This window comes from Kogia breviceps, chromosome 9, assembly GCF_026419965.1.
Source record: "Kogia breviceps isolate mKogBre1 chromosome 9, mKogBre1 haplotype 1, whole genome shotgun sequence".
NCBI classification, from domain to species: Eukaryota; Metazoa; Chordata; class Mammalia; order Artiodactyla; family Physeteridae; genus Kogia; species Kogia breviceps.
The window spans coordinates 76,080,560-76,107,059 of record NC_081318.1 but is presented as its reverse complement, the minus strand read 5'-3'; the positions used below and the strand labels follow the sequence as shown (position 1 = coordinate 76,107,059).

The window sequence follows — 26,500 nt, the reverse complement described above, 5'->3', positions numbered from 1 at the left end:
TGAATGACTTCTAATTTAATTATGTTTGTATTAGTACCATCTGAAGACTTGTATAGTCCAGACTCCATATCAAGACATTTAAAACAAAACTGATCTTTCTTGGTATAAAACAAAAATCCATTTTCTGTTCCTGATGACTAACTTATTTCTGCTAGGAACTACCACTCTCCCAGCCATCTGGGCTAGAAAGTTTCATTGACCTTGACAAGTTCTTTCCTCCTCATATTAGTAAATTGCTTTTAAAATTGCTTTTAAAATATCACTATTAACTCAGATTTTAACATGTTTGTTATTATTATTATTTTTTTTTTTTTGCGGTACACGGGCCTCTCACTGTTGTGGCCTCTCCCGTGGCGGAGCACAGGCTCCGGACGTGCAGGCTCAGCGGCCATGGCTCACGGGCCCAGCCGCTCCGTGGCATGTGGGATCTTCCCGGACCGGGGCACAAACCCGTGTCCCCTGCATCGGTAGGCGGACTGTCAACCACTGTGCCACCAGGGAAGCCCCATGCTTGTTATTTTTAATCGACTGTAGTAATTTTACATGCATTTAGGCCTATGCATATATGTATACATTAGCTGCTGTTGACATTGCCACAATATTGAAGAATATTTTGGAATAATCACCTGTCATCCTCTACCTTAATACACTTTTGCTTATTTCCTTTAAAAGCATAGTTGCATAGCTGCAATCACACTGAACATAACCATTTTGGATCCTTATGCATCTTTAAAAATTTTTTTATTTTTAAATGAAGTGCTGGAATGAAGCTTCTTTTTGGGTTCCTTGAGGGTGCCACACTACGCGCAGGCTCCATAGCATCAGTATTTTCAGAGGTCAGCTGTAGGTCTTTGAAGGCTGGGATCTGTAGATCCCCCCATGCTTTCCTGGCTATGCCACTCAGCTCTGGTATGGTTTGTTTCCTTAAGACATAGCTGAGGACTTCATGTACCTTGCCTTCTTTCCCCACTCCAACTTTTTGTTTTGGGTAATTTCAAACCTACAGAAAAAGTGAAAGAAAAGGAGAATGAACCACCTATATATGCTTTACCTAGATTTGCCAGTCGTTAACATGTTACCACACTGCTTTATCTTGCTCGTGTGGGCACATGCTCCCTCCATTTACTCATGTATTTGCGTTTTCTGTTTTGCTCAATCATCTGAAAGTAAATTGCAGATACCGTGACACTTCATCTCTAAATATATCAGCATGTATCTCCTAGGTATAAGGATGTTTTCTTACAAAGCCACACCATTATGACCTCAGGAAATTTAACCTTAGTACAATATTACCTGATAAGTATTGAATGTTATGATTTCTCTACTTTTCCAGTAATATCCTAGCTTTTTTTTTTTAGGTCCAGTCCAATCAAGGATCCCACAATGCATTTAGCTTTCAATCTCTTTGGTGTCCTTTCATCTAGCAGAGCACCCCCCAACTTTTCTTTTTCTCTCACTTGACATTTATATATTCTAAGCACCCAAGCCAGTTGTTTTGTTCAATGCCTGAAAATTTAGATTTCTCTGATGGTTCATTGCTATCATATTCAGGTTAAACATATTTGGCAAGAATACAACATGAATAATGGATCTTTTTCAGTGTGTCTCATCAGGAGGTCACTGTCCTTTTTGGACACTGAGAGACCCTTATGAAAAAGATGGCCCCTATGTCCTTTTGACATCCTGGTAGTCTGTCACAGCTTCCTTGCTCTGTGTAAAACAAGATGTTCTGAGTTACTTCGGTATATTTCATGCCCATACCCAGGATCAGCTATTTCTCCAAGAAGTCCTGTTTCCTTACAGTAGAAAATGATGTTAGAGAACATAATCTGGGCCATAGGGGTGCCTGTTGTGACTGAATTGGTCATTGTTTCTAACCCTCTTCACTAGACAGTTAGGAATTTTTTTTAAGAAAAATGTACTTTAAAGTTATCTTATTTTGTAATTCACACATAAGTGTCAAGGTTTCCATGTACTTGTTGTGTTTTTATATCTTATGATGAAAATATTGGTTCCAAATTTATAGGAACATAATTATTTGCTTTTTCCTATTATATGTTTTAATTTCAAAGTAATAGTATCTATATTACTAAAATAGGTTAAGTTAAAATAGCTTAAGATTTGTTTTAATTATTTTATCTTGAGAATATATCCCACAAAGTACTATGCTTAAACTTCACCTCAACTCTGTTCACTTCTACTTTTGTAAGTAACCATTTTAAAATTATTTTTAAAGTTTATTTTATTTTTTATTTATTTATTTTTTTGTGGTACGCGGGCCTCACTGTTGCGGCCTCTCGCCGTTGCGGAGCGCAGGCTCCGGACGCGCTGGCTCAGCGGCCACGGCTCACGGGCCCAGCCGCTCCGCGGCATGTGGGATCTTCCCACACCGGGGCACGAACTCACGTCCCCTGCATCGGCAGGCGGACTCTCAACCACTGCGCCACCAGGGAAGCCCTTTCGGACTCTCAACCACTGCGCCACCAGGGAAGCCCTTTTAAAATTATCTATTGATCTTTAAAACATATGCAAATTCAAATAAATTCATATTCCTTTTTAAGATAAAAGGTAACATACTATGCACTATTTCGCACTTTGCTTTTTCCACTAAATAGTATATCCTGGGGGCGTCCCTGGTGGCGCAGTGGTTGAGCGTCCGCCTGCCGATTCACGGGACGTGAGTTCGTGCCCCGGTCTGGGAAGATCCCACAGTGGGCCCGTGAGCCATGGCCGCTGAGCCTGCGCATCCAGAGCCTGTGCTCCGCAACGGGAGAGGCCACAACAGTGAGAGGCCCGCGTACCGGGGAAAAAAAAAAAGTATATCCTGGAAATCACGACACAGCAGTACAGAGATCTTTCTCGTTCTCTTCTACAGCTGCATATTACTCCACTGTGTAACTATGTTAGACATTTAGATTGTCTTTTGCAATTACTGTTATAATTTTTATATTTTAAAAATATGTGTAACCTAAGTATATACTCTCAAACAACTGAAAACAGGATTCAGATACTTGTGTGCCAGTGATTACATCAGCAATATTTCCAGGAGTCAAAAGGTGGAAACAACCCAAATGTCCATACAGATGAATGGAGAAACAAAATGTAGTATATACATATAATGGAATATTACTCAGCCATAGAAAAGGGATGCAGTTCTGATACATACAACATGGATGAACCTTAAAAAACATTATGCGAAGTGAAATAAGCCAGACAAAAAAGGGCAAATGCTGTATGATTCCACATGAGAATAAACCTAGGATGGGCAAATTCATAGACAGAAAGTAGATTAGAGGTTTCCAGAGACTGAGGGGAAGGGGTGAATGTAGAGTTACTGTTTAAAGAGGGTAGGCATTTTTTGTTTGGGCTGATGAAAATTTTTGGAAATAGCGGTTGGTGATGGTTGCACAATACTGTGAATGTAATTAATGCCATTGAATTGTACACTTAAAATGACTGAAATGGTAAATTGTATGTGACATATATATTTACAATAAAGAAAATAGTTATATATATATACATATGTATATGTAATTAGTAGTACATCTCTTTAAAACGTTACAGGTCAGTAATGAATTAGAAATTTGGGAGAGACTATCCAAAGCAGTTGAGTTCCTGGAGCATTTAGCAAGAACTCTAGAGCTCGTTTTGGCCTGAAATAGGTCTCTAAACTTAGACATTAAAAGGGTTCTTGAAACATCTATATCTTTTGATTCTGACATAAGATGATAAAACATTTGAAACCTGAATATGACAATTACTCTTCCATATCTTTTCCTAACATCGTTGTATTTTACTGTAGTTTTTAGTCAGCAAAACTATGAAGTTAACATTGTCATCTTTTGGTACCTGTTCTCATTTTACAAAGGAAAGAATAGGCTCAGAGAAGATGCCTTTCCCCAGGTCACATAGCTGTAAAGAACACACGAGTTCTTTCATGTCCCAGTGCAGTTCTTACTGAATTATCATTAATTACATAATTATTTAATGAGCGTCTGCTGTGTGCTAGCACTGGGAATACAATAATGAACACAACAAATTCCATGTCCTTTCTGAGTCTATAGTTTAATAAAGGAGAAAGCCCCACAGTTATCATACAGTATGACAAGGTGGGTTAAAGTATTAATACGACAACTATGAGAACAGTGCAGAGGGACTGTTTGAAACGATATATAATATTCAGAAACATCTGATATCTGGTTCAGTTTATAGTTCTATAACCACGTGAGTAAAACCTAAGCTTTCCATCGTCTTTGGAAAACCGCTAGTTTTCAAAGACCTTATTAGCCTTTCACAGCCTCAGACCAGCCACTTACCGCTGGTATTTGCACACTGCGGGTTGAAACTTATTCAGCTCTGGAAATAACTTGTTTTCCCCGGCTGCAGAAACAGATCTGCCATTCCTCCTTCATGGGCCTACTGAAGTCCAGCACTGTATAACAATACTCCTGATGAAGACAGAGTAGGTGCTGAATAACTGTTTATTCAGTAAGTGAATAAAAACTTCCCAGATCAAGCCCTCCAACTGAATCGAAGCAATTCTGCTTCTGCTGTATTACGTTACCTACATACGGATTTCCTGGTATTCCTGTGGCCTGGGCACTGGTATTGTTACTTTAATTTTTTGTTACCCTTTACTAATTGAATATGATCATATTCTCCAAAAAAAGGTAAACTTTCTTGTTCCAAAACATCTCAAACTTCCATATCTAGAACTTTTACAAGAAGCACAAATATTCCCTCTGTAATGTTTTATAAGGGTACCATTGAAACTACTGAAAGATCAAACATGTTAACATATAGGTGTTTGATTTTATAGATATGTTTGTACTATTTTGTAGAGTATGTAAGGTTTTAATGGTTTTAGGATCTTTTTGGTATTATGCTTCAAGGGAAATTAAAATATTTGTTATTTTATCCTAATTTTCAGGTAAAGAAGATACTCCCTCATTACTTGGTCTCTGTGGGTCTCTAACATCAGTGGCAAGTTACAAATCTCTAACAAGCCTAAAATCTAATGACTACCTTGCAAGTCCTACAACAGAGATGACAAGTCCAGGTCTAACTCCATCATGAAAAATTTTATGTAAAAGTCAAAAGTTATTATGTTGCAAATGTTCTATTTATGTAAGTTTGACTGCTGGGAAAACATCTGGAATTTTATATTGTTCTGGCACATATCTGGAATTCTGTCGCTTATATTAGAGAATTCAGTCCACTCCGTGTAAACTTCTGAGTGAAAAAAAAAATGACGCTGCCACTTTTCATTTTGAAATTCCTATATTTGTCACTGAGGAAGGTTTAAAAATGAATAGGCTTTAAAAAAAACTTTCAGAGAACTTCTAAGTTAGTAATCCATGGCAAATTGTACATCTTTATTATTCAGCTGATTTGCATATATTTAAATGTGTCATAATTGCCAGAGACCGAGTTCAAGGTTTTATTCTAGAGACTTAAGCTAAGTATTTTCTTTTGCTTTTATTCAGTGATTAAATTTTCTAAGAATGAGTTACTTCATTTTTCATGAATTTCTTCCCAGGTTCTGCTATTTAAATGCCTTGTCTTTAAAGTGAAGATAAAGGTTCTTAGCTGCAGTTTCACAGTGGCTTATTCAGTTTTTCTTTATCATTTGGCATCAACCTAACATTCCACTTTATATAAATTTTGTAGGATGTATCGTTAGGCAGTTACTAAATTTGTTAGGGTCACAGGGAAAGTATTTTACAGTATTTTAGACCATTGAGGTAAAGTGAATACATTTCTTGTTTTTGTTTTTCCAAGATTTTCTTAAAAGTTTATCAGTTTCAAAATTGATCAAATTTGTCTCATAAACTGGAAACATTTAAAAATGTAGAACAGATGTTGAAAAAGTATTTTATCAGGAAAGAGTTCAAGTTCATTTAAGGATCTGAGAAGCTTTTAAAGTAAGGCTCAGTAGGCTAATCACCATACTTAACAATATGTGTGACATCCAGTGTTTTCCTGCCTTGTATGCAAGAATGAATTGTCATACATGCTTTACAGCTTGTCATTAATCATAACATAATCATTTAAAAATTGATGTTAATGTTAAAAATTACTCCACTTCTACAAGTAAAAAATTAGTTTTTTTTTTTAAAGCCGTGAGCCGTCTTTTAAATTTTTGCAAATTTTGGAACTGTACATTTGTCCCTAAAAATTCCACCATATTGAAAGAGAAAATGTATGAAGTGTATTTTCTACAGTAAGTAATATGAGGAAAACATGATCAGCTGTGCCAAAGAAGTTTTATACATTGTTTACATGAGGCTAGTATAGTACTTACTGGGGACTTCATATGCTATTTTTATTTGTTAACATTACATTCAAACTTAGTAACTTTGACATATAGAATGAATGTTCCTCCTAAAATTTTTTATTGAGAGGAGACAAGAAGCACTTGTTAGTCATTCTTTGTATTAGAAACGTGGGGGGCTTCCCTGGTGGCACAGTGGTTGCGAGTCCGCCTGCCGATGCAGGGGACGTGGGTTCGTGCCCCAGTCCGGGAAGATCCCACATGCCGCAGAGCAGCTGGGCCCATGAGCCATGGCCGCTGAGCCTGCGCGTCCGGAGCCTGCGCTCCGCAACGGGGAGAGGCCACGGCAGTGAGAGGCCCGCGTACCGCCAAAAAAAAAAAAAAAATGTGGGAGTGTGGTGGTTCTCTTGAAATATTTAGAACTTTACGCTCATCATTTGGAAATTAAGATAATAAACAGTAACAAGGCTAGTCTTATATGTTAAGACCATTCAAACAGTGTCACTTCAGGGACAAAGAAGGCCTGAAATCCCTTAAAATAAATGATCTTAGATGTACCAGAACATATTCAGAGCTTTATTCCTTTAGCTTGAGGCTTTAGTACTTGCAGTAATGCAAATACTGAGAAATGGTACTTTTATTCTTAATTCTGTACACATTATTGTGAGTGAGAGGTATCTAAAGCAGTTTGTAATCAGCATGGGGGAACAAAAGGAAGGTTTAAATGAGGACAGTGGGAACCCTGGGAGGAGGGAATGAGATGGTTAAGGAGAGAACTTCAGAAATTTTAGGCTAGCCTTAAGCACTATTGCTGCTTTCCTAACAAACAGCTATCAGAATGTTTAAATGCTTTCATTCATGGTCCACTCTCAAATGTCATTTATTATCCTTCAGTGATTAAAAAACAATCACTGTTAAATATTTTCCATACATTTTTGTAATATCTAAAGGAAATACAAGGTTCCATAACTGATCAAATTTTTCAGATTTGCCTAATGTGTACAATAACTTGTGCATCTTAACGTGCTGCTAAATGCAGATTTAAACATGACATCTGAGGATAATGACTTTTTCTCCTTTCTTGGAGCTCTTGGTATAAAATTCATCTGCTTATGTGACTTCAGGTTTCTACACAGTTCATTTCACACTAGTTATAGAGGTAGTTTGTTAATGTTTGCATGAGGTATGTCTCAATCTTTAATTTTAGGTGGTAGTGTTTCTTGTTCACACACCCTCCCCCTAAATAGAATGCTGAACTATATGCGACTATTTCCATGTGTATTTTGTTGCCTTGATGTACGATACTTGTTGCATGTATATTAAACATTTTGTACCATGCAGCAGTAGTCTTATTTTTTCCTTGACAAAAAGTTACTTTATTCAAGATGTACAGTGAACTTCCGTTTCAACAAATGTGGTAAGTGTATATTAACATCTAAAATACTAATATGAAAATGGTTTCGGAGAAATCCTCATTTTGTATCAAATTAAAAACTTTTTATTTTTTAAAAAATGACATGATATGCTTTAAAGCTGACAACATCTACTGAAGTGGTACAGTACAGTAGTGGTTTTGGCAGTGTTCTGATTTTATTATGTAACAACCATGTTTGTTTCTCACCTGTAAAATGGAAACATCACCATCTTCTCAGCACCTGCCTGATGGCATCAGGATGTCAACATTAAATAAAATCATATGTATAAGTTCTTAAGTGGTAAGTACCAAATACAGACTACTATTAATTATGATTGACAGAAACCTTAAAAATGCAAGTAGACTCAGCTGGTTTTTATTTAAGTCATCTTTATTAGATTCATGTACAAGTTTTCAAGTGGTTAAAAATGTTTCTCAAATTTACAACTTATGTAAATTCTTTGTTAAATTTCCTATTGTTGGTTACAGTTTCTAGTTTTGATAAACTAATAATACATTGGATTACCTTGGAAATGTCACATGACTGCTTTGAACATCAGGGCTCCTTATTTTTTAAAAAATAGTCCACTTTGCTCTTCTGTAAGCAAAGCATCTTGTATTTTGCTTTAGCATTTGGTTTTTTTCACTGATAGGAGAGAGAAGATAAAATTATACCAATGTCACAGTGGTACCTTTTAAAAATATATTTTAATCCAAACCAAAACTTTTGTTTTTAAATAGATCATATTATAAGTCCCATTTTTCATACTGCCAGTTATTTTTCTAAAGCCCAACTAAAACCAAAGTTTCACTACACAGCACTTGGCCTTAACACGTGACACATTCTAGTGTTTTCTGTTCTATAGCTGTGCTAAACTGTGCTATCCTATTTTCTTTCAGTTAAAAGAAAATACTGGTCTTGGGGGAAAACCAAAACAGAACATAACTCTAACTTTTAAAGCTGTGCCAAAAATACTTACTTGGCTCCCTCTTGCTTCTTGTTCCTCCTTTGGCAGACAAGGCCCCTTGGACTCCATTTCCAATCTTATCTCCTACCACATGGCCCCTGTATACTCTCTGCTCAAGCCACTGGCGTTAAATACCACTGTCTGATTGAAGACTCCCAGCCTCCAGGTATGTTTAATTGGATCGCATGTCCTAATCTTAGAAGCATTTCCTGACCAGTCCCTCTACCACAGGCTGAGGGGAGAATTCTTCAGCTTTTCCATCACTCCTTTTGCATACTTGTAGCAATCACAGCTGAAACCTGAAGGCCAGTGAGAGTATGTGAAATGTCATCTTATCTCCAGTGCTTTTTATACTGCCTACCACATAAAAGGTCTCAGTAAGTGTTGAATGACAGATTAAAATATAACAGCAGTAATTTATTTTTAAAAGTTCATTTTGGAAAAAAAATTTTTAAGTGATACACTAAACTTTCCCACATCCCTGTGATTTGTGCCCCAGAAAAAAAGAGGTTAGGATTTAAAGTAGTCAAATGTGGCTAAATAAGCATAGTGAATAGTCTTCCTAGAAATAAAAGAAAATTTTACTTTAATTCCATATTACCTTTTTAAAAAGCCAAACGTGTATTATATGAAAGGTAGCTTAAAAAATTTAAATGTGTATGTTAGAAATTAACATTAACAGAATGAAACTGTTTCCTTTCAGAAACATTACCAAGAACACAATTTGTAACCAAATGCTTTTCAGTTGCTACTGTTAATGCTTCTGGACCACTTAAGGATAGAGAAAGCTTCAGTTCAGCCTTCTTTTCATTCAGATACATTGCATGTAATATATGTTAGAAAAACTGTAGGGAATTAGATTTATTTAAGTTATTCTAGTCATAAAGTAAGAATTTTTCACAACTGCAGTCAGTAGTGGGGTGGGGGGAGGATGAAAATTTCCCTTCCGTTGTTTATAAGTGACATTAAGTTGAAATATGTGACCGCTTTTTTTTTTTTTTTTTTTTTTTTTTTTTTTGCGGTACGCGGGCCTCTCACTGTTGTGGCCTCTCCCGTTGCGGAGCACAGGCTCCGGACGTGCAGGCTCAGCAGCCATGGCTCATGGGCCCAGCCGCTCCGCGGCATGTGCGATCTTCCCGGACCGGGGCACAAACCCGCGTCCCCTGCATCGGCAGGTGGACTCGCAACCACTGTGCCACCAGGGAAGCCCTATGTGACCGCTTTTTGAGAGCACTTCAAAACCTAAATTTTTCTGCCTTTTCCTACCAGTTATCAAAAAGAAGCATAGCAGAACCAAGGTAAATTTAAATTTAATACTGTTAAACATCAGTGTTCAAGATAAACTTTCATGTGTGTGTTTTATATATATATATGTGTGTAGTATAGCATTAACATAATGATTTTATATGAAAATATTTAGCTAGAAACTGATATTATAAGAAAGCACAAAATATTTTAATGAAAATATAAGTCAAAGTTATAGATATATTTTTATGGATATATATGTTGCAAACAAGGTAAATCAACACAGGATAAAATAAACACAAAAGGTTAAATACAAACACTACAGAGTTTATTTCTGGTGAAACATAAATAGTTTTCTGCTATATTAGAAAATACATTAATTCCTCTGCCAACACTAGAGATTTGTCACAAATATATTACTCTTTCAGGGGAAAAAATGCTTCACATTTTCATAAAAGTCACATAGACTGCAATAAAGTGCTTTTTCTCACAGGATACAGATCCTGAGAAAAACAAAAATATTTAAAAAGAATATTGTTTCTTGTCTTGAAATCATATCCTTTTTATTTCATTCTTACATTCATTAACTAAATTATTTAGGCATTAGCCTCCAGTGACCAAAAGCTCTTTCTTCAAGGAATCAGCTGCCTGTTTAGTTCTTGGTCTAGCATGCTAATGTGAGATGTGTAAAATCAAGGGACATTTTGGAAATATTCTGTGACTGATACTGTAGTAATAGTCTCAATTTTGTTAGAACAAGCCAATAGAAATGACCTAGAGAACTCCACAAATGGTGATACTTACATGACAGGACAGCTGAAACCAGAGGCCCTTCCTGTGCTGACACAGCATTTTTACTGGTGTGAATATAATGTGGTTTTCCAGTGCACACCCAAGCTTGACTGAAGTGAACATCTGATACAGGCAGTAAAAGCTCCCTCTCTTGCAGAGACAGTAGATAATACAGGGTCTTTAGTCATCAAAAATAGCAGCATCAATATCATACAAATTATTATATTTTTGGTTCATGAAGATAAAATAACCATACACCTCTGATCAGAGAAATCCGAATATTCATGAGGCCTTAGAACAGTAACAAGGTAAAAAAACAAAATACCAAATGCATGTGAATTAAAGAAAATAACTAATAGGTAATATGTGGTATATGTGAATAATGTTATCTAAAGACTGCCTTCCATTATCTACTTTGCTGAAATACTTAAATATCGATGTCTGTGATTTAAATGTGTATAAAAGATTTGAGAATTTTTCTTTTAGACTCTGTACATCATTCAGCACACAATTCAAAATGTTCTGTTGTCTCTGACACACTCCCAATAGGATTAACTTACACCAAGATTTCTATCAAACTCTGAGATTATTGCTTTCAGTGTAGAATAATTCTTTTTTACAAGAATGCTCAATGGTTAAGATTTCTGGAATATCTTTTTCAAAATCTCAAAAATTAGGATAATAAATTTATTTAAAAATTAGGATTATGATTTAAATGCAAAGTAGAAATTTACTATTCATTTAAATTATAGATAAGAAAGATATAAAACCATTGTAAGATAATGGTGAAAAAAGGCTCTTGTCTAAGCTTCTCCATCTTATTATTTGGTCATGGTTGTTATTTCACGTTGAAATAGCATCTCTAGCATTGCTGTCTTCGAGCATTTTGTTTCTGGAAAAAAGACTTTCCAAATTCATATGTACTGATCATAACAGCACAAGCAGGAGCAATTTTAATTAAACGAGGAATTAGGCCTGAAAAGAGAATAGAAAAAGTTCACAACAAATTTTACCTTATTTTTTAAAATGTAACTTATTTGGTTTCGTTCTGATAGTTACCAAAGTAAGTGAAGTGATATGTGAGATACTGGCCCATAAACTGCTGTCAAAGGAGAAGCCAAACTGCTCACTCCTCACCTCCTCTAGAAATATCAATAGTAAATCTACTGTTATATAACATTTTTAAACTTTTATAGCAAAGATATTTAGGAGGAAATAGTAAATGTGGAATATTTTCAGTAATTTCCTGCTGAAAGGTAATTTAGGAAGGTGATAGATTTAAAGGTAAAAGTAATCATTTTAGTCAATGATTTGATAAAGGAAATATTTTTACCTGTAAATAATCCGGAAAGTCCATTCTTAGCAACAATGTTCTTCATTATAGCCCACGTTGACATTTGCAAAGGCATAGAAACTAAGTGTTAAAATAAAGAAATGATGTTATTATAAATTACCACTTAATTTCTAATACAGATAATACACATAAAAGAGTGTTATGGCCTTTGTGGTATATCATTTCACTATAGTAAGAACAGATCTATTTACCTAAAGAGCTATTTTAAATCTTATTTTTAATAGTTGGATTCATTAAAAAGAAAAAATCATAAAGGCAATAAGTTTTAAGGTACAAAGGACCAGATGCAGTCAAGGAGGAATATACAGAAGACTTCTTCTCAATTGATGTTTGTTTCTTAAGCTTGGTGGTAATGTATATCCTTTGTACTTTTTTCCACATCTTAAAAACCTTTCATAATGAAAAATTTTAAAGATGTAGAGAGATCTTCATGGAATTCCCAAAGCCAAAGTAAAGCCCTGATAACCATTTTTCATGAATTTTTATTGCATACATTAAAAACAAATTTTTTTCCCAAAAAGAGGTTTTGAGGAAAATAGCTCATTCCTCCCTAGTGAGGTCCTGCTTTATTAAAACCTTTCTGAATACTAGATGCACCAGTCTTGAAATAAATTAAAGCAGTGCTGTCTCCTCCAAAGGGAAGATTTTTTTCCTGTAACTAACAGTAACATCTCACTTATTTGCAATTACTCAAATATCTGGGACACAGTTAAAAATTAATTTATATATCTTTTGAAAACAGCAAAAATAGATGTTACTGAAGTTCAAACATAAACCTCATGAACGAGCTGTTCATACATAAAGTTTGCTTACCTTCATTTTACACAATGATTACAAGCATCTGGCTTAACCCACAGACTACTAGATGCAATAGGTGAAAAAAGTCTGCCAAGAAGTAGGCATACTACCATGTGAAAACTGTGAAGCTGAAGATTTCAAAGTCATGGTTTGAGACCACTGAATGATGGGCAAACACTCCTAAGTTATCCTCACTAGCTTCTGAGAGCTGCATGATGAAACTCTACAGTAATCAATGTGTACAATGATAACTCTCAGTCATGAAGAAAGACTAAAGTACATATTATTAAGTATGCCGAGGAAAAAAGGGAAAAACTAGAGAAAGATAGCTTTCAAAAACAGCTTTTTAGAATTTGCCACTTAATGAAGAGGGGCTCATTATCTCAAAATTTCTTTTATAGAAAATATCGGATTCTCTGCCTATGAAGATAAATGAGGCCTTGTGATTTACTTAAGAAGCTAATCTATCAATATAAATAGTGTAAGTATAAATATAGTAATTATATACACATTTTAAAACCAAGAACAAAATATTTATGACTGGAATTTAACTTTCTAAAAAAAGTCAATGACAAAAACTTTACAAGTTGGTAACTTATACTTCATGTTTAAATTATTTCATTTAAATTCTGGAAACAACTGGTAAAAGAAAGGAGGCCAAGTAGCTAGGCATTTCTAATCTTATAGAACTCAAGTCCCAGACTGGTCTCTATTTTAATAGCAGGGTGAAATTAATGTAAAAGAGAAAGAACAGAAAGAATTATCAACTGGAGGTAAGCCACTGCAGAGCTCTAACAGAACCTCGAAAGTATCTCCTGCCTAAAGATCCAACATCAAAGAGCTAATCCTACAAGTGATAAGCAACTTCTTACAGTGTAAGGAAACACTGTGATTATTAAATATTTCAAGCATAGACAACAATAAACACTCATCTACTGACCATCCAAATTTATCAAATCCTAACACTTGTATGTTTCAGAAACAATCAAAGCCCCATTTCCAGTGGGCTTGCTATACTTTCTATAATAACAACAGAATGAATCTAGTAGAAGCAACTAAGAGTATGCTTTTGTTCTAGAAGAAATTATAGGTTATAAAGCAATAGATGGGATAATAGGCAGAAAAAACACATCAAAAGAAGGGAAGCTAAAAAATCAACAACAACAAAATGTGTACGCATACTAATGAAACAAGATGCACTAAGAAAAAGGTTTCCCAGTAATTGCCTATCCTTCACCCTGGTTTGTCTACATTTTTTTGAAAGACTACTTACATAATTTAATCTTCTATATAGCAGGTATGAGACTTAACTCATGGCAGGCAAAATACATAGTCTTTAAGATTTCTTAAATTTTTTGTTTAGGTTTAGAGTATTTTTTTCTGGGTATTCCATTCTAACAGTGTATTAGTTTAAGTTAGATAAAGAGTAAGGTAACAAAGGAAAAAAAAAATCTTGTTTTCCTTATTTTAGATATTCCTGACTTACTATCTGGAAAGAAAAAATTTTTCATGGCATCTTAAAAATGTTGTAAATTAATTACACTTACTTTTCCGACTTTCATATATCCAAAGTTGTGTCTGCTTTTGTGTTTTTACCACATCAAATGGCAAAGTTACAACAGCTGCAAACTAACAAAAAGTAAAACTGATTTAAATCTATTTTTAAATTTTTCCTAAAGTATTTTAATATTCTAATTAATACATTACTTAATAAGGATAGTAATAAAAATCACAACTAAGCTGAAACATAAAATGTAACCAGGGGTATTTAAAAGAAGCTCTATTAAAGAAAACAGATATATGTCTTATGTATTCCTCCCAAAATTCAGGAGTAAGTAAACAGTCTCAGAAAAGTTCCCCTATTTTCCTGAGGTCATACAACTATTAGTGGCAGAGTCAGAATTCCAACCAGACCTCTTTGACTCTGAAACCAGTATTCACATTTTCTGATGCTCCTGTGTGTTCCATTATTCCTTTACTACATATGAAGGTATAATTTTTTTTTTTTTTTTTTTTTTTTTGAGGTATGCGGGCCTCTCACTGTTGTGGCCTCTCCCGTTGCGGAGCACAGGCTCCGGACGCGCAGGCCCAGCGGCCATGGCTCACGGGCTTAGCCGCTCCGCGGCATGTGGGATCTTCCCGGACCAGGGCACGAACCCGTGTCTCCTGCATCGGCAGGCGGATTCTCAACCACTGCGCCACCAGGGAAGCCCCGAAGGTATAATATTTTAAAGTGGAAATTCTCAAGTATCTAGTAAGCATTTAAAAATTTCCAACAAATGTTTTTAAAATAAATATAATTAAAAATTAAATTTAAAAAAAGAAAATGTACTTTTAGTTCTATATACCTTTTCTTCATAGGTTTCAACATATTTATGAAATGTAGCTCACAAGTCACATTTTTAAAAACTTACCTGAAAATGAATCAATTTAACAGTTATTTTCATAATGCCCTAATTAAGCAATGAAGGATTTTTTTTTTTTTAAATATTTATTTATTTATTTTTGGCCGTGTTGGGTCTTCGTTGCTGTGCACGGGCTTTCTTTGTTGTGGTGCGCAGGCTCTTTGTTGTGGTGCGCAGGCTCCTCGTTGCAGTGGCTTGTTGAAGAGCACAGGCTCTAGGCACATGGGCTTCAGTAGCTGCAGCATGCAGGCTCAGTAGTTGTGTCTCATGGGCTCTAGAGCGCAGGCTCCATAGTTGTGGCATGCGGGCTTAGTTGCTCCACAGCATGTGGGATCTTCCCGGACCAGGGCTCGAACCTGTGTCCCCTGCATTGGCAGGCGAATTCTTAACCACTGCGCCACCAGGGAACTCCAATGAAGGTTTTTTGAAAGAATAAATTCCCTGAAGAATGTCTCATAATATTTGATACAACAATCATACAAAGTAAAACCTGGTCTCAATTTTTTGCTTCCCAACTCACATTTGGCCAATATGCTCATAAAATACCCTTTAAAATCATTTATATTTATTTTACCTGTCAATGTTAAAAGAAAGATTTAAGTTCTTGAAATGAAATCAGTTTCAAAGATCTCAGGTAAGATAAAATCAATTATTGTGTCTCCATCTCCACAATCTAACACATACAGTTGTCCCTTAGTATCCGGGGAGTACTGGTTACAGATAACCAAATCTGCAGATGCTCAAATCCCTTATATAAAATGGCACAGTAGAGTTGGCCCTCCATATCTGCGGTTCTACATCCGTGGATTTAACAATGAGGAATCGAATTGGTTGGCTCTGCAGATGCAGAACATCTGGATAGGGAGGGCTGATGGGAGTATCAAAGATAGAAAAAGGGCTTCCCTGGTGGCGCAGTGGTTGAGAATCCGCCTGCCGAGGCAGGGGACACGGGTTCGTGCCCTGATCCGGGAAGATCCCACATGCAGCGGAGCGGCTGGGCCCGTGAGCCATGGCCGCTGAGCCTGCGAGTCCGGAGCCTGTGCTCCGCAACGGGAGAGGCCGCGGCAGTGAGAGGCCCTCGTACCGGGGGGCGGGGGAAGGTAGCAACAATGTGATATGAGCCTGACACTTTATAAAATGATATGGTTTAGGCTATTTTTGTTTTCTCATAGAAAGCCTGGACATTGTCCCACTGATGTGCTTTTTCTGCTGTTATTTGATAACAGTCAAAAGGCAGCAATATTTTCTAAATCATTAAAATTTTTAAAAATAAATTTTCTATGTTAGGCAGAAGTAGTAAAATAGAGAATGTTCCTTCATTTTACTGGAAAGCTGGGACAAGAGCCTATAGCCATTATTCAATGGCTATAGGATATATAGCCATTTTTTAAAGATATAAAGCATTAAGTACAGAATTGGTTCTACAATTCCAACTGTTATGAATCTCTAAATATAAATAGTACTTGTTTTTCGTCATTCGTGCTGGATTAAGATATAAATAAAATACAATTAAGTTACTTTTAATCACCTCACAAATAAGAAAGATAATGAAAAGATTTTGCTGGTATTCTAACTACTTAAATTGCTAAAAAGAATTGCTCTTTTACCTCAATAGTTTTATACCCCACTAGGCTTAATTTGACAGATCTCAGACCCGGGAATATTCACGTCTACATTTTGAACACAATCTCAGGGGCTTCCTTAGCCTAGGTTTTCTGATACAGTTACTCCAGTATTTTTCTGCAGGTCTCCATGACCTCACTATGCTCCTTCACTCTTGTTTTCACTTGGTTCCAATATGTCAGCACATCACTGTGTCATCACAAATTCACTTTCTAAGTATGTGGGTATAAGAAAGCTCTTTGTGGCCAAGATCGTGGTGATAAGAATGTGCATAAAGGAAGTCCACTACACAACTTTTCATTATGTGGAGGGGTGGCAAAAGGTAAACTCTCTACTATCCAAAAATGGTCATTTGAGATTTCTCCCTTCTGACTATAACTTCTATTAAAATTCTTTTAAGAGGTACTCAGCCAAAATGTTCCCAAAGAAACAGGAATTAGCAGCAAAGGATGAAATTACTTCTATTTAATCTGATTATACATATGAGATGACACTCTATAAAATATTAACTAACCAGATCTACTGGTATTTAATGACCATATTGCCAAATACCTTGTAAAGAATAAAGTACTATTTAAACTCTTACCATTATCACAACTGTAATGCTCTAACAAATCCAAAAGATTCAGAAAAATATAATGTATTTGTAATATAATAAAAACAGATAAAATGCATTTTAAAATATTTAATGGCTACTAGTTTATCTTCAAAATAGGGCAGTAAATACTTGTAAAAATTTTAAAGCACTGCAGCCCCAAAGTACTATCTCAATAGACATGAAATGCTACATAATATTTTGTTCTATTTTAGTAAGACAACTATCACTATTGTGGAATATTAAAAGAATAAACTTACCGAACCAGATAATGCCCCTGAAGTAAAGTTGATCATAAATGTCGGTTCACATAAACCAGATTTTGCACACAACCACTTCTTTAAAACTTCATAGTTATACCAGTACATTGCTGTAAAAACAGAGAATGAAATGAACACATATTTAGAAATGAAATGTGGACTTTAAATAGTTAAGGAATACTGTATGTTAAAGAAAAGAGAATTCTAGTCTTGACACACCTTGCTTTCTGCTTAGACACGTACTAGGCGAGATTTAAAAAAAAAAAAAATTCTCTGACGAAGTGAGAGAGTGGCATGGACATATATACACTACTAAACGTAGGGTGGATAGCTAATGGGAAGCAGCCGCAAGGCACAGGGAGATCAGCTCAGTGCTTTGTGACCACCTAGAGGGGTGGGATAGGGAGGGTGGGAGGGAGGGAGATGCAAGAGGGAAGAGATATGGGAACATATGTATATGTATAACTGATTCACTCTGTTGTAAAGCAGAAACTAACACACCATTGTAAAGCAATTATACTCCAATAAAGATGTTTAAAAAATCTCAATAATATTCTAGTAGTCTTCTTATAAACAAAAAAACTATGCATCAGTAAAAAGTAGGACTTTAATTTCAAAACCTGACAAGGACAGGAGAGGAAAGGAAAAGTACAGTTCCATCTCATTCATGAACATTGATGTAAAAATCCTAAAAATTAAAAAATAATAATCAGCAACTGAAGCCAGATTATGTCATAAACGATCACATGCTATGACTAAATTGAGTTATTTGATGAATGCAAAGGCAGTAAATATAATGAGTGCTTTAGATGCCATATACCACATTAACAGAATTGTATGATCATCTAAAAATGATGGAAAAGCATTTTATAAAATTCAATACACTTTCATTGAAAGCAAACAATTTCTTAGAAACCTAGGAATAAAAGGGAAATTCTCCAACTTGATAAAGGATATGCATCAAGAACTTGTAGCAAAAATTATTAATGGTGTAACAACACAACTATTTCCTTTAGAATGAGGAAATGATCGGGATGCAGCACTATCGCTGCTATTCAAAACGGTACTAGGCAGCACAGTAAGCAAAGTATTTATAGAAAAAAAGCTGTAACTATTTAAAAAATGAAGAAATAAAGTAGTTACAATCTACATATTACTGTCTACATAGAAAACCTAAAAGACAGGCAAATTAGAATCTATAAGAGTTTACAAGTAGCTGAATATAAGCTAACAGACAAGAATTGACGGTAACACTGCAGCGGCCACAAAGATTCAGACAGCTTTTTTTTAAATAGGTCTTTTAAAATAGGCACTAAAAGTTGTGGGTGAGTGGTACCTATAAATGAATGTTAGAAAAAGAGGTTGTATATGTAACCTTTGTAAAGAAAATTTTAAATCTCTACTAAAAGACTTTAAGAGTTATAAAGAAAAAGGACATTCCTACGGCAAATAAAAAAGGTAACATGAAGATTTTTTAATTACGCACTTTAATTTAGACAGTACTGTACTGTTAGCACAGGGTTAAACAAACTGGCCAGTGAAACACATCCATGCATATATGAAACTTTGATACGACAGGTGACACAACAAATCCCGGCAGCAGGTATGGTTATTCAATAAACGATGCCTGGATAAGTATCCATACGAGGAGGAAATGAATACTTATTTCAGCCGTAATCCCTAATCAATTATGGATAAATAAATGGCCAATGAAACAGTGTCCAACCTGATTAATAATCAGGGAAATATAAGTTAAAGTGAGATACCACTTTATATTACTAGGTAAACAAAAATTAAGAACTTTTGTCAATAAAAGTGCTGGTGAGGGTTTGAAATGAAGCAGCAGGAAGCTGGTGGTTGTGATCTGCACAATCACTTTAGAAAAGGGTTTGATATTACCACATAAAATTTAAAATGTGTATATTTACATGAACCAGCAAATCTAAAACTGAAGAGATTCTTACACCCATACATGTTAAAAAAAATGTTCATGGCATTGTTTACTTGTTTTCTCAGACATAAACATGAGTGAAAACAAAACAGTTACACATGAAAACCAAGAATGACTCTTACTTTTTTGAGTAAATTAAGTTATAAACCTCAAAAATAGGCAAAAGTCAGTAACATTATTTAGCAGTAATACATACATGGTAAAACTACTTTTTAAAAATCAAATAAACAATAAAAATTCAGTGTAGTGGTTACCACTGAGGATGTGACAGTGGAGGTGGACATATGTGCATGATTTTAAAAATTTAATATTCTAATTCATATATTGAAGTGGTGACTTCACAGGTGTCCATTTTATTAGTGCACTGCATAATTTATATCTTCATTACTTTTTTTTTTTTTTTTTTTCTTCATTACTTTTTATGTAGCAAATATAATTATATGAAAAAGTATTGGTCTAGGAATCTATGATGTTTCTAAAAAGCATAACTGAACACAAAACATTGGAAGAAAAATACTAATGGAAAGGGAAAGATGCATAGATGTGAATGACAGCCCAAGAAAAGGCGTAACTCAAAGGGAAAAAGAAAGGAATGTTAATACAAGGGTTCTCAATGATTTCTTCCAGGTTTTACTTTTAATTTCTTTTTTAAAGGTCTTTATTGGAGTATAATTGCTTTACAATGGTGTTTCTGCTTTACAACAAAGTGAATCAGCTATATGTATAAATATATCCCCATATACCCATAAATATATCCCCATATACCCTCCCTCTTGCGTCGTCTCACTCCCTTCCACCCTCCCTATCCCACCCCTCTAGGCGGTCACAAAGCACAGAGCTGATCTCCCTGTGTTATGCAGCTGCTTCCCACTAGCTATCTGTTTTACATTTGGTAGTGTATATAAGTCCGTGCCATACTCTCACTTCATCACAGCGTACCCTTCCCTCTCCGTGTCCTCAAGTCCACTCTCTACTTCTGCATCTTTCTCCCTGTCCTGCCCCTAGGTTCTTCAGAACCATTTTTTTTTTAGATTCTGGATAAATGTGTTAGCACACAGTATTTGTTTTTCTCTTTCTGACTTACTTCACTCCGTATGACAGACTCTAGGTCCATCCACCTCACTACAAATAACTCAATTTCACTCCTTTTTATGCCTGAGTAATATTCCATTGTATTGTATGTATGTGCCACATCTTCTTTATCCACTCGTATGTCGATGGACACTTTGGTTGCTTCCATGTCCTAGCTATTGTAAATAGTGCTGCAATCTTCCAGGTTTTAAATGGAAACTTCTGAGATTCACGAGAGAAATACTGGGTTGGCCACAGGATTTTCCCGTTACCAAAGACCTGAAAGAACTTTTTGGCCAACCCAACACTACTGAAGTATGCACATTCTATAAGTTATTCGTTATTTTTGCACTTCTTTTTCATAATTTTTCTCTCTTTGCATAATTCAATGATTAGAACAATCTCGAATCTGACTTATAATAGTCCCTACAGGACACTCAGTGGGGGAGATTTTTATCTTTAGTTACTGAAAAAAGTAGAAGTCAATATAATTCACAGGTGGTCTTAAACGTATGTATGTATGTACTTATTTATTTACTGCTATATTGGGTCTTCGTTGCTGCACACATGCTTTTCTCTGGTTGTGGCGAGTGGGGGCTGCTCTTCGTTGTAGTGTGTGGGCTTCTCATTGCGGTGTGCAGACTTCAGTAGTTGTGGCACGTGGGCTCAGTAGTTGTGGCACGTGGGCTCAGTAGTTGTGGCTTGCAGGCTCTAGAGCGCAGGCTCAGTAGTTGTGGCACACGGGCTCAGTCGCTCTGCGGCATGTGGGATCTTCCTGGACCAGGGATCGAACCCATTTCCCCTGCATTGGCAGGTGGATTCCTAACCACTGTGCCACCAGGGAAGTCCCTTAAATGTATTTTATAATATCTTGATTTGTAGTACTTAAGGTACTTTGCATTATCTAACTATGAATACACACCAATTAATGTTTTAAAAGAAATTAAACATAAACACAAAGAGAAAAGAAAGCCAGGCTTGAATTAGAAACTGTTCATTCAATAAATACTTATCAAGATCTGAGAGCCCAACACTGAATTAGGAGGGTGCAGTCACTAAAGAAGATAACTTACCTTTAGCCTTAAAGGGTTTAAAATTTAGTTGATTTAAAAGTGATATGTAAGGCAAACCTGCCGACAAACCCTACCTGAGAATGGTACATCTCTAAGAACGGTAGGAGCCCAGCCCCTCCAGAGGGAAATCCAACCATCTTCAGATACTTTCTTGCTGACAAATTGATGCAGTTCCTCGTAAGAAAACTTCTTAGATTGCATCTTGGTTCTAATCAATTCCAGTGGACTTATTACAGTTACTGCACCAACTAGTACAAACAAGCAAATACAACAAAAATAAAGCCATGCATTATGAAAACACACATGCAAAAATTAATATTTCATGCATTTTTGTATTTTAAGCTTTTATTCTGAAATGAAGCAAACCTTAAAATCAAATATCTTATGATACCAACCATACTGGCTCAGATTTTTTTCCTTGATAAAGGTATTTCACATACCTTACTCTTTCTGGTTTCAACTCTTTCAAGAGCAGTTCCACAACCCTTATACATCACCCGTGACTACTACAAACCTCACTTCCACTGCACAGAGAAAAATGTCCTTCTGTGCAGAGGCAAATTTCCTTATGATTAAACTCTGAATCTCAAAGTCTATAAGGAAAATGATTAAAGATGTTGGCATTAATTTGAAAGCTATCTGTTATCATCCTAAAATCTGGAATCTAAAGTCTAAAATCTCGAATCTAAAATCTCTGTCCAAGATTTGACAGGGATAGGCTGATCCCATCTCATTCTGATGGCAGTCACCAAACAACATGACTTCTAGAGGATAGATATTAACAAATTAGTACAAACTACAATGCAAAATATATCTTTACCAATACTCTGTATTTTAAACAAATTCTCTATGAATGTCAAAATTTTAAAACAAGCGTTAAGCAGAAATCAGAATGAAAATATATAACTTATTACTTACGTCTGGCCACAATTCCAGCAACAATTGGTATGCGGCTTTCATTTTCTCCTAATTTAGATCTCAGAAGAACAGTTAATTGATCATAGCAGGTAAAATAAATAACTGTGGCAGGAACTGCCATCACTCTGTTTGAAACACAAAAAGATTTGTACAACGTTATCAAAGGCTTAAGCATATTCTTATTATTAAATGTAAGATAAAATCCTTCTATTTTATATAAGCTGAAAACCACAACAAATCAGCCATGAGATCAATTTTTTTTTAATTTAAAAAATTATTAGTGTTTAACTTAGGCAACAAAAAGGTGTAAAGTAGGTATCTGCTCTCCAAAGGTTTATATTGTAGTTGAGAAGTTAAATTACAGAGCACCCAGTCAGGTCATAAATAGGAAAAGACAAATGAGGACACTTCTCTATCTCCTTGACTTACTCTGTTTCTGGTCCTCCTTCCCAATTACATTACGATAACATGAAAATCACTAAAGTTAAAAGTACAAGCACAATTGTAAAATTCTTTTGAATTGTGGACCATATATCATACCTGCTTATAACTGAAAATAAATTACAATTAATGTCGCTGGAATTATATATACTAGAGTTTTGAGGAAATTCCAATGACTTATTCTTTTAAATGAAAATATCAAGAGGGAGTTATTAATTAAACACAAAGTTGCAGGTACTGTCATGTCATAAATATTAATGCAACAAAAAACCAGTCTCTGTTTATGGCCTAACCAAGGACATTAACAGACCACACATGGAAATGCCTAAAGTTCTATAGTGAAGTGTGATGATGAGAATGTAGGAATAAGAATGACTGCTGCTCTTGGATCTACTGCTAACTTTATAACCTCAGGCACTGTTTAGAATATATGCCTCAAAACTGACTAATGTGCTCTATAAAAAGATAAATTAGAAAGAAAGGAGGCAGAGAAAGTCAAGATATTATGGGAGTTTTACATTCAGCCTTACTAGTTTGTCATGTTAATTCAAATAATAGCTAGTTAGTAGAGAATTATAATTATCTGGAAAAGGAAAGTATACATAGCACAATACCTCTCATTATTTTAGTAAAATAAACAGTCAAATGAACACTAAATTCTTAATTTCTGAACATGAAAAAAAAAAATTATGCTTGTGCACCAAAGTGAACACAGCAGGCCTAGCTGCTCTAATCTGTATCTTCAGGAGGACCTATCTGCCTGCTTGACCTCCGGTCACCCCCAAGGAATTTAGCCCTTGGAATATTCCCTATAACAAGGTTTTTCTGTATGTCCAGAGCACTAAACCAGCTTGTCTAAGTTGATTTGTGCAAATGATATGATTTTTGGTAAACATCTGCTTGCTTTTTGGGGCGCTGGAGTTTTGGTAATCACAGCTGGTCACAAACAGAATGTGCCTATGTCATCAGCCCGCAATACAAGCCCTAGACTCAGACTCCAGGGCTGCATGAGACAGAAACACTGCGTGTGCCGCTGCAGCTCAGTGCTGGGAGAAGCAGCACACGCTTCTGCAGTGTCACACGGGAGGGCTTTGGGGGCCTCTGCCTGGTCGACTCCTGTTGTGTCCTTTCCCCTTACTGATTCTGCTTCGTTTCTTTTGCTGTAATAAACCACAGATATGAGTATCACCTTTAGGTCCTGTGAATCCTTCCAGCAAATCATCAAATGTGTGGATAGCTGTGAGATTCACAAAAAAATACTCTAGAAAATGAAAAAGCACTAATATTAAAAATTCATGATGTTGTCCAACGAGGCTGATTATAAGGCAAAATAACAACCATCATTTAGTAAGAAAAATATTAGATTTCAACTTACAAGGTAGGAGGAAGGCCACTCCACAGGGACTTAATGCCCTCATTTCGAATGATTTTCAAGAAGGCATCCTAAAATTATAATAGAAAGAAGTGGTCAAAATATATACCTGAACCTTATATACAAAAAAGTTTGTAGTGATAATTGATTAGTACTTTGCTTCTTTCAAGCACTTATTTCTAAAATAAAAGCTTCTCAGATTTATGTATGCCCATTCTTTAAAAAAAAAATAAGAATTTTTCTCAACTTTCAAACACAAGTAAAGCATTTCTGGCTGATACTTCCTGCTTACAGAATAAAATCTATGTTACTCAGCTTGGGGTTGTTCTACTTAGGGCTTAGAAGCAATGTTTTCAAAGATTATTATAAAAAGGAAGTAGACAAATAGCAGAGATTAACTTTCCTGTCCAATTATGAAATCTGAGAAAATATTATTTAAACCCAATATCTGAAATCTCTGGAGAAGAACCAAAAGCAAGTAGAAATTATAGGGAAGCATACTGTTGAAAGACAAAGTGCAATGAGCGAGATTTGCAAATTTACAGCTTTTTGCCTGTGGGAGTTGCAAGGAAAAGCACGCTTGAGATGGCAAATATCAGAGTTCAGTCTGGTAGACTAATCAGAAAGTTACAAGGGAAATCCTAGGAAAAAAAGGCTGCAAAGGACATAAGCCCCCAAATTTAGAGACAAAATCAGCCACAAAGTGTGGCTCACCCCACTAAGTTATGCAACCCCAAGAGAAGACAACAGAGTTCTGGCAAAAACAAACAAAAGAAACCCCAGCAACTAAAGGCTGGGCGGAAATTTCAGCTGCAGCCCACCACAATGGTGCCTGAGTGTGAAAGGCTGAATTCAGCCAAAGTTAACTGCCTTCTAGAACAGAAGCGACTCTTTAGAAGAATATAAAAAAATCCACAGTCTTTACAATGCATTCTTCATAATGTTCACTATCCAATCAAAATTCATTAGACATAAAAAGAAACAAGAAAATGTGCCCATACTCAAAGAAAGTAGTCAATAGAAACCAACACTGAGATGATTAAGATGATGCAGTCAGCAGACAAGCACTCTAAAGCACCTATTACAAACACGTCCAAGAATTTAAAAGATGATGTATGCATAATGAATGGACAAATTTGTAATTTCAGCAAGGAAACAGTTACTATAAAAAAAACTGCCAAATGAAAATTCTAAACCTGAAACAAAAAATTCACTAAGTGGGCTTAACAGCAGAAAGGAGACATCAAGGAGTCATTGGAACTGAAGACAGAACTGAGTAAATCTGAAGAAGGAAGAGAAAAAGAATGAAGAAAAATGGGAATTTCCTGGCAGTCCACTGGTTAGGACTCTGCATTTTCACTGCCAAGGGCCTGGTTCAATCCCTGATCAGGGAACTATGATCCAGCAACCTGTGCAGCGTGGCCAAAAAAAAGAGAATGAAGAAAAATTACCAGAGCCTCAGAGACCTGAGGGGAAATATCAAGTGGTATAACACAGGTTTATGTGGAGTCATAGAGGAAAGGAAACAGAATAGAACAGGAAATTACCTGATGAAATGATGACCAAAAACTTCCCCAAATTAGTGAAAGATATCAGAGCCCAAAATCTCAAAAAAATCCCAACTGAATAAAAACAAACAGGGACTTCCCTGCTGGCACAGTGGTTAAGAATCCACCTGCCAATGCTGAGGACACAGGTTCGATCCCTGGTCCAGGAAGATCCCACATGCCACGGAGCAACTAAGCCCGTGTGCCCCAACTACTGAGCCCGCATGCCATAACTATTGAAGCCCATGCACCTAGAGCACGTGCTCCGCAACGAGAAGCCACCACAATGAGAAGCCTGCGCACCGCAACAGAGTAGCCCCTGCTCGCTGCAACTAGAGAAAGCCCGCACGCAGCAACAAAGACCTAACACACCCCAAAATAAATAAAATTAAAAATAAA

General features: G+C 35.9%; 2 protein-coding genes across 22 annotated transcripts in view; one reads left to right on the top strand and one right to left on the bottom strand.

The window, feature by feature from the left end:
* The window catches only part of RUNDC3B (RUN domain containing 3B), a 143,407-nt gene extending 135,795 nt beyond the window's left edge, over positions 1 to 7,612 (top strand). For all 5 annotated transcript variants that reach the window (XM_067042665.1, XM_067042666.1, XM_059074176.2 and 2 more), the window contains one exon: positions 4,931 to 7,612. In XM_067042665.1, coding sequence (XP_066898766.1) covers positions 4,931 to 5,076 — 146 coding nt within the window. In that variant the 3' untranslated portion in view covers positions 5,077 to 7,612. The remainder of the gene's footprint in view (positions 1 to 4,930) is intronic.
* SLC25A40 (solute carrier family 25 member 40) overlaps positions 724 to 26,500 on the bottom strand; it is a 65,265-nt gene continuing 39,488 nt past the window's right edge. For 6 of the 17 annotated variants that reach the window (XM_067042672.1, XM_067042668.1, XM_067042671.1 and 3 more), the window contains 7 exons: positions 24,558 to 24,625; positions 22,742 to 22,866; positions 21,898 to 22,071; positions 17,729 to 17,838; positions 14,393 to 14,474; positions 12,027 to 12,107; positions 10,385 to 10,843 (listed from right to left, as the gene is read on the bottom strand). In XM_067042672.1, the coding sequence (XP_066898773.1) occupies positions 10,566 to 10,843; positions 12,027 to 12,107; positions 14,393 to 14,474; positions 17,729 to 17,838; positions 21,898 to 22,071; positions 22,742 to 22,866; positions 24,558 to 24,625 (918 nt within the window). In that variant the 3' untranslated portion in view covers positions 10,385 to 10,565. Of the gene's footprint in view, positions 1,001 to 8,070; positions 8,335 to 8,407; positions 8,956 to 10,092; positions 11,669 to 12,026; positions 12,108 to 14,392; positions 14,475 to 17,728; positions 17,839 to 21,897; positions 22,072 to 22,741; positions 22,867 to 24,557; positions 24,626 to 26,500 lie in introns of those variants that run through there. The other 11 variants (XM_059074179.2, XM_067042674.1, XM_067042676.1 and 8 more) reach the window with 9 other exon arrangements.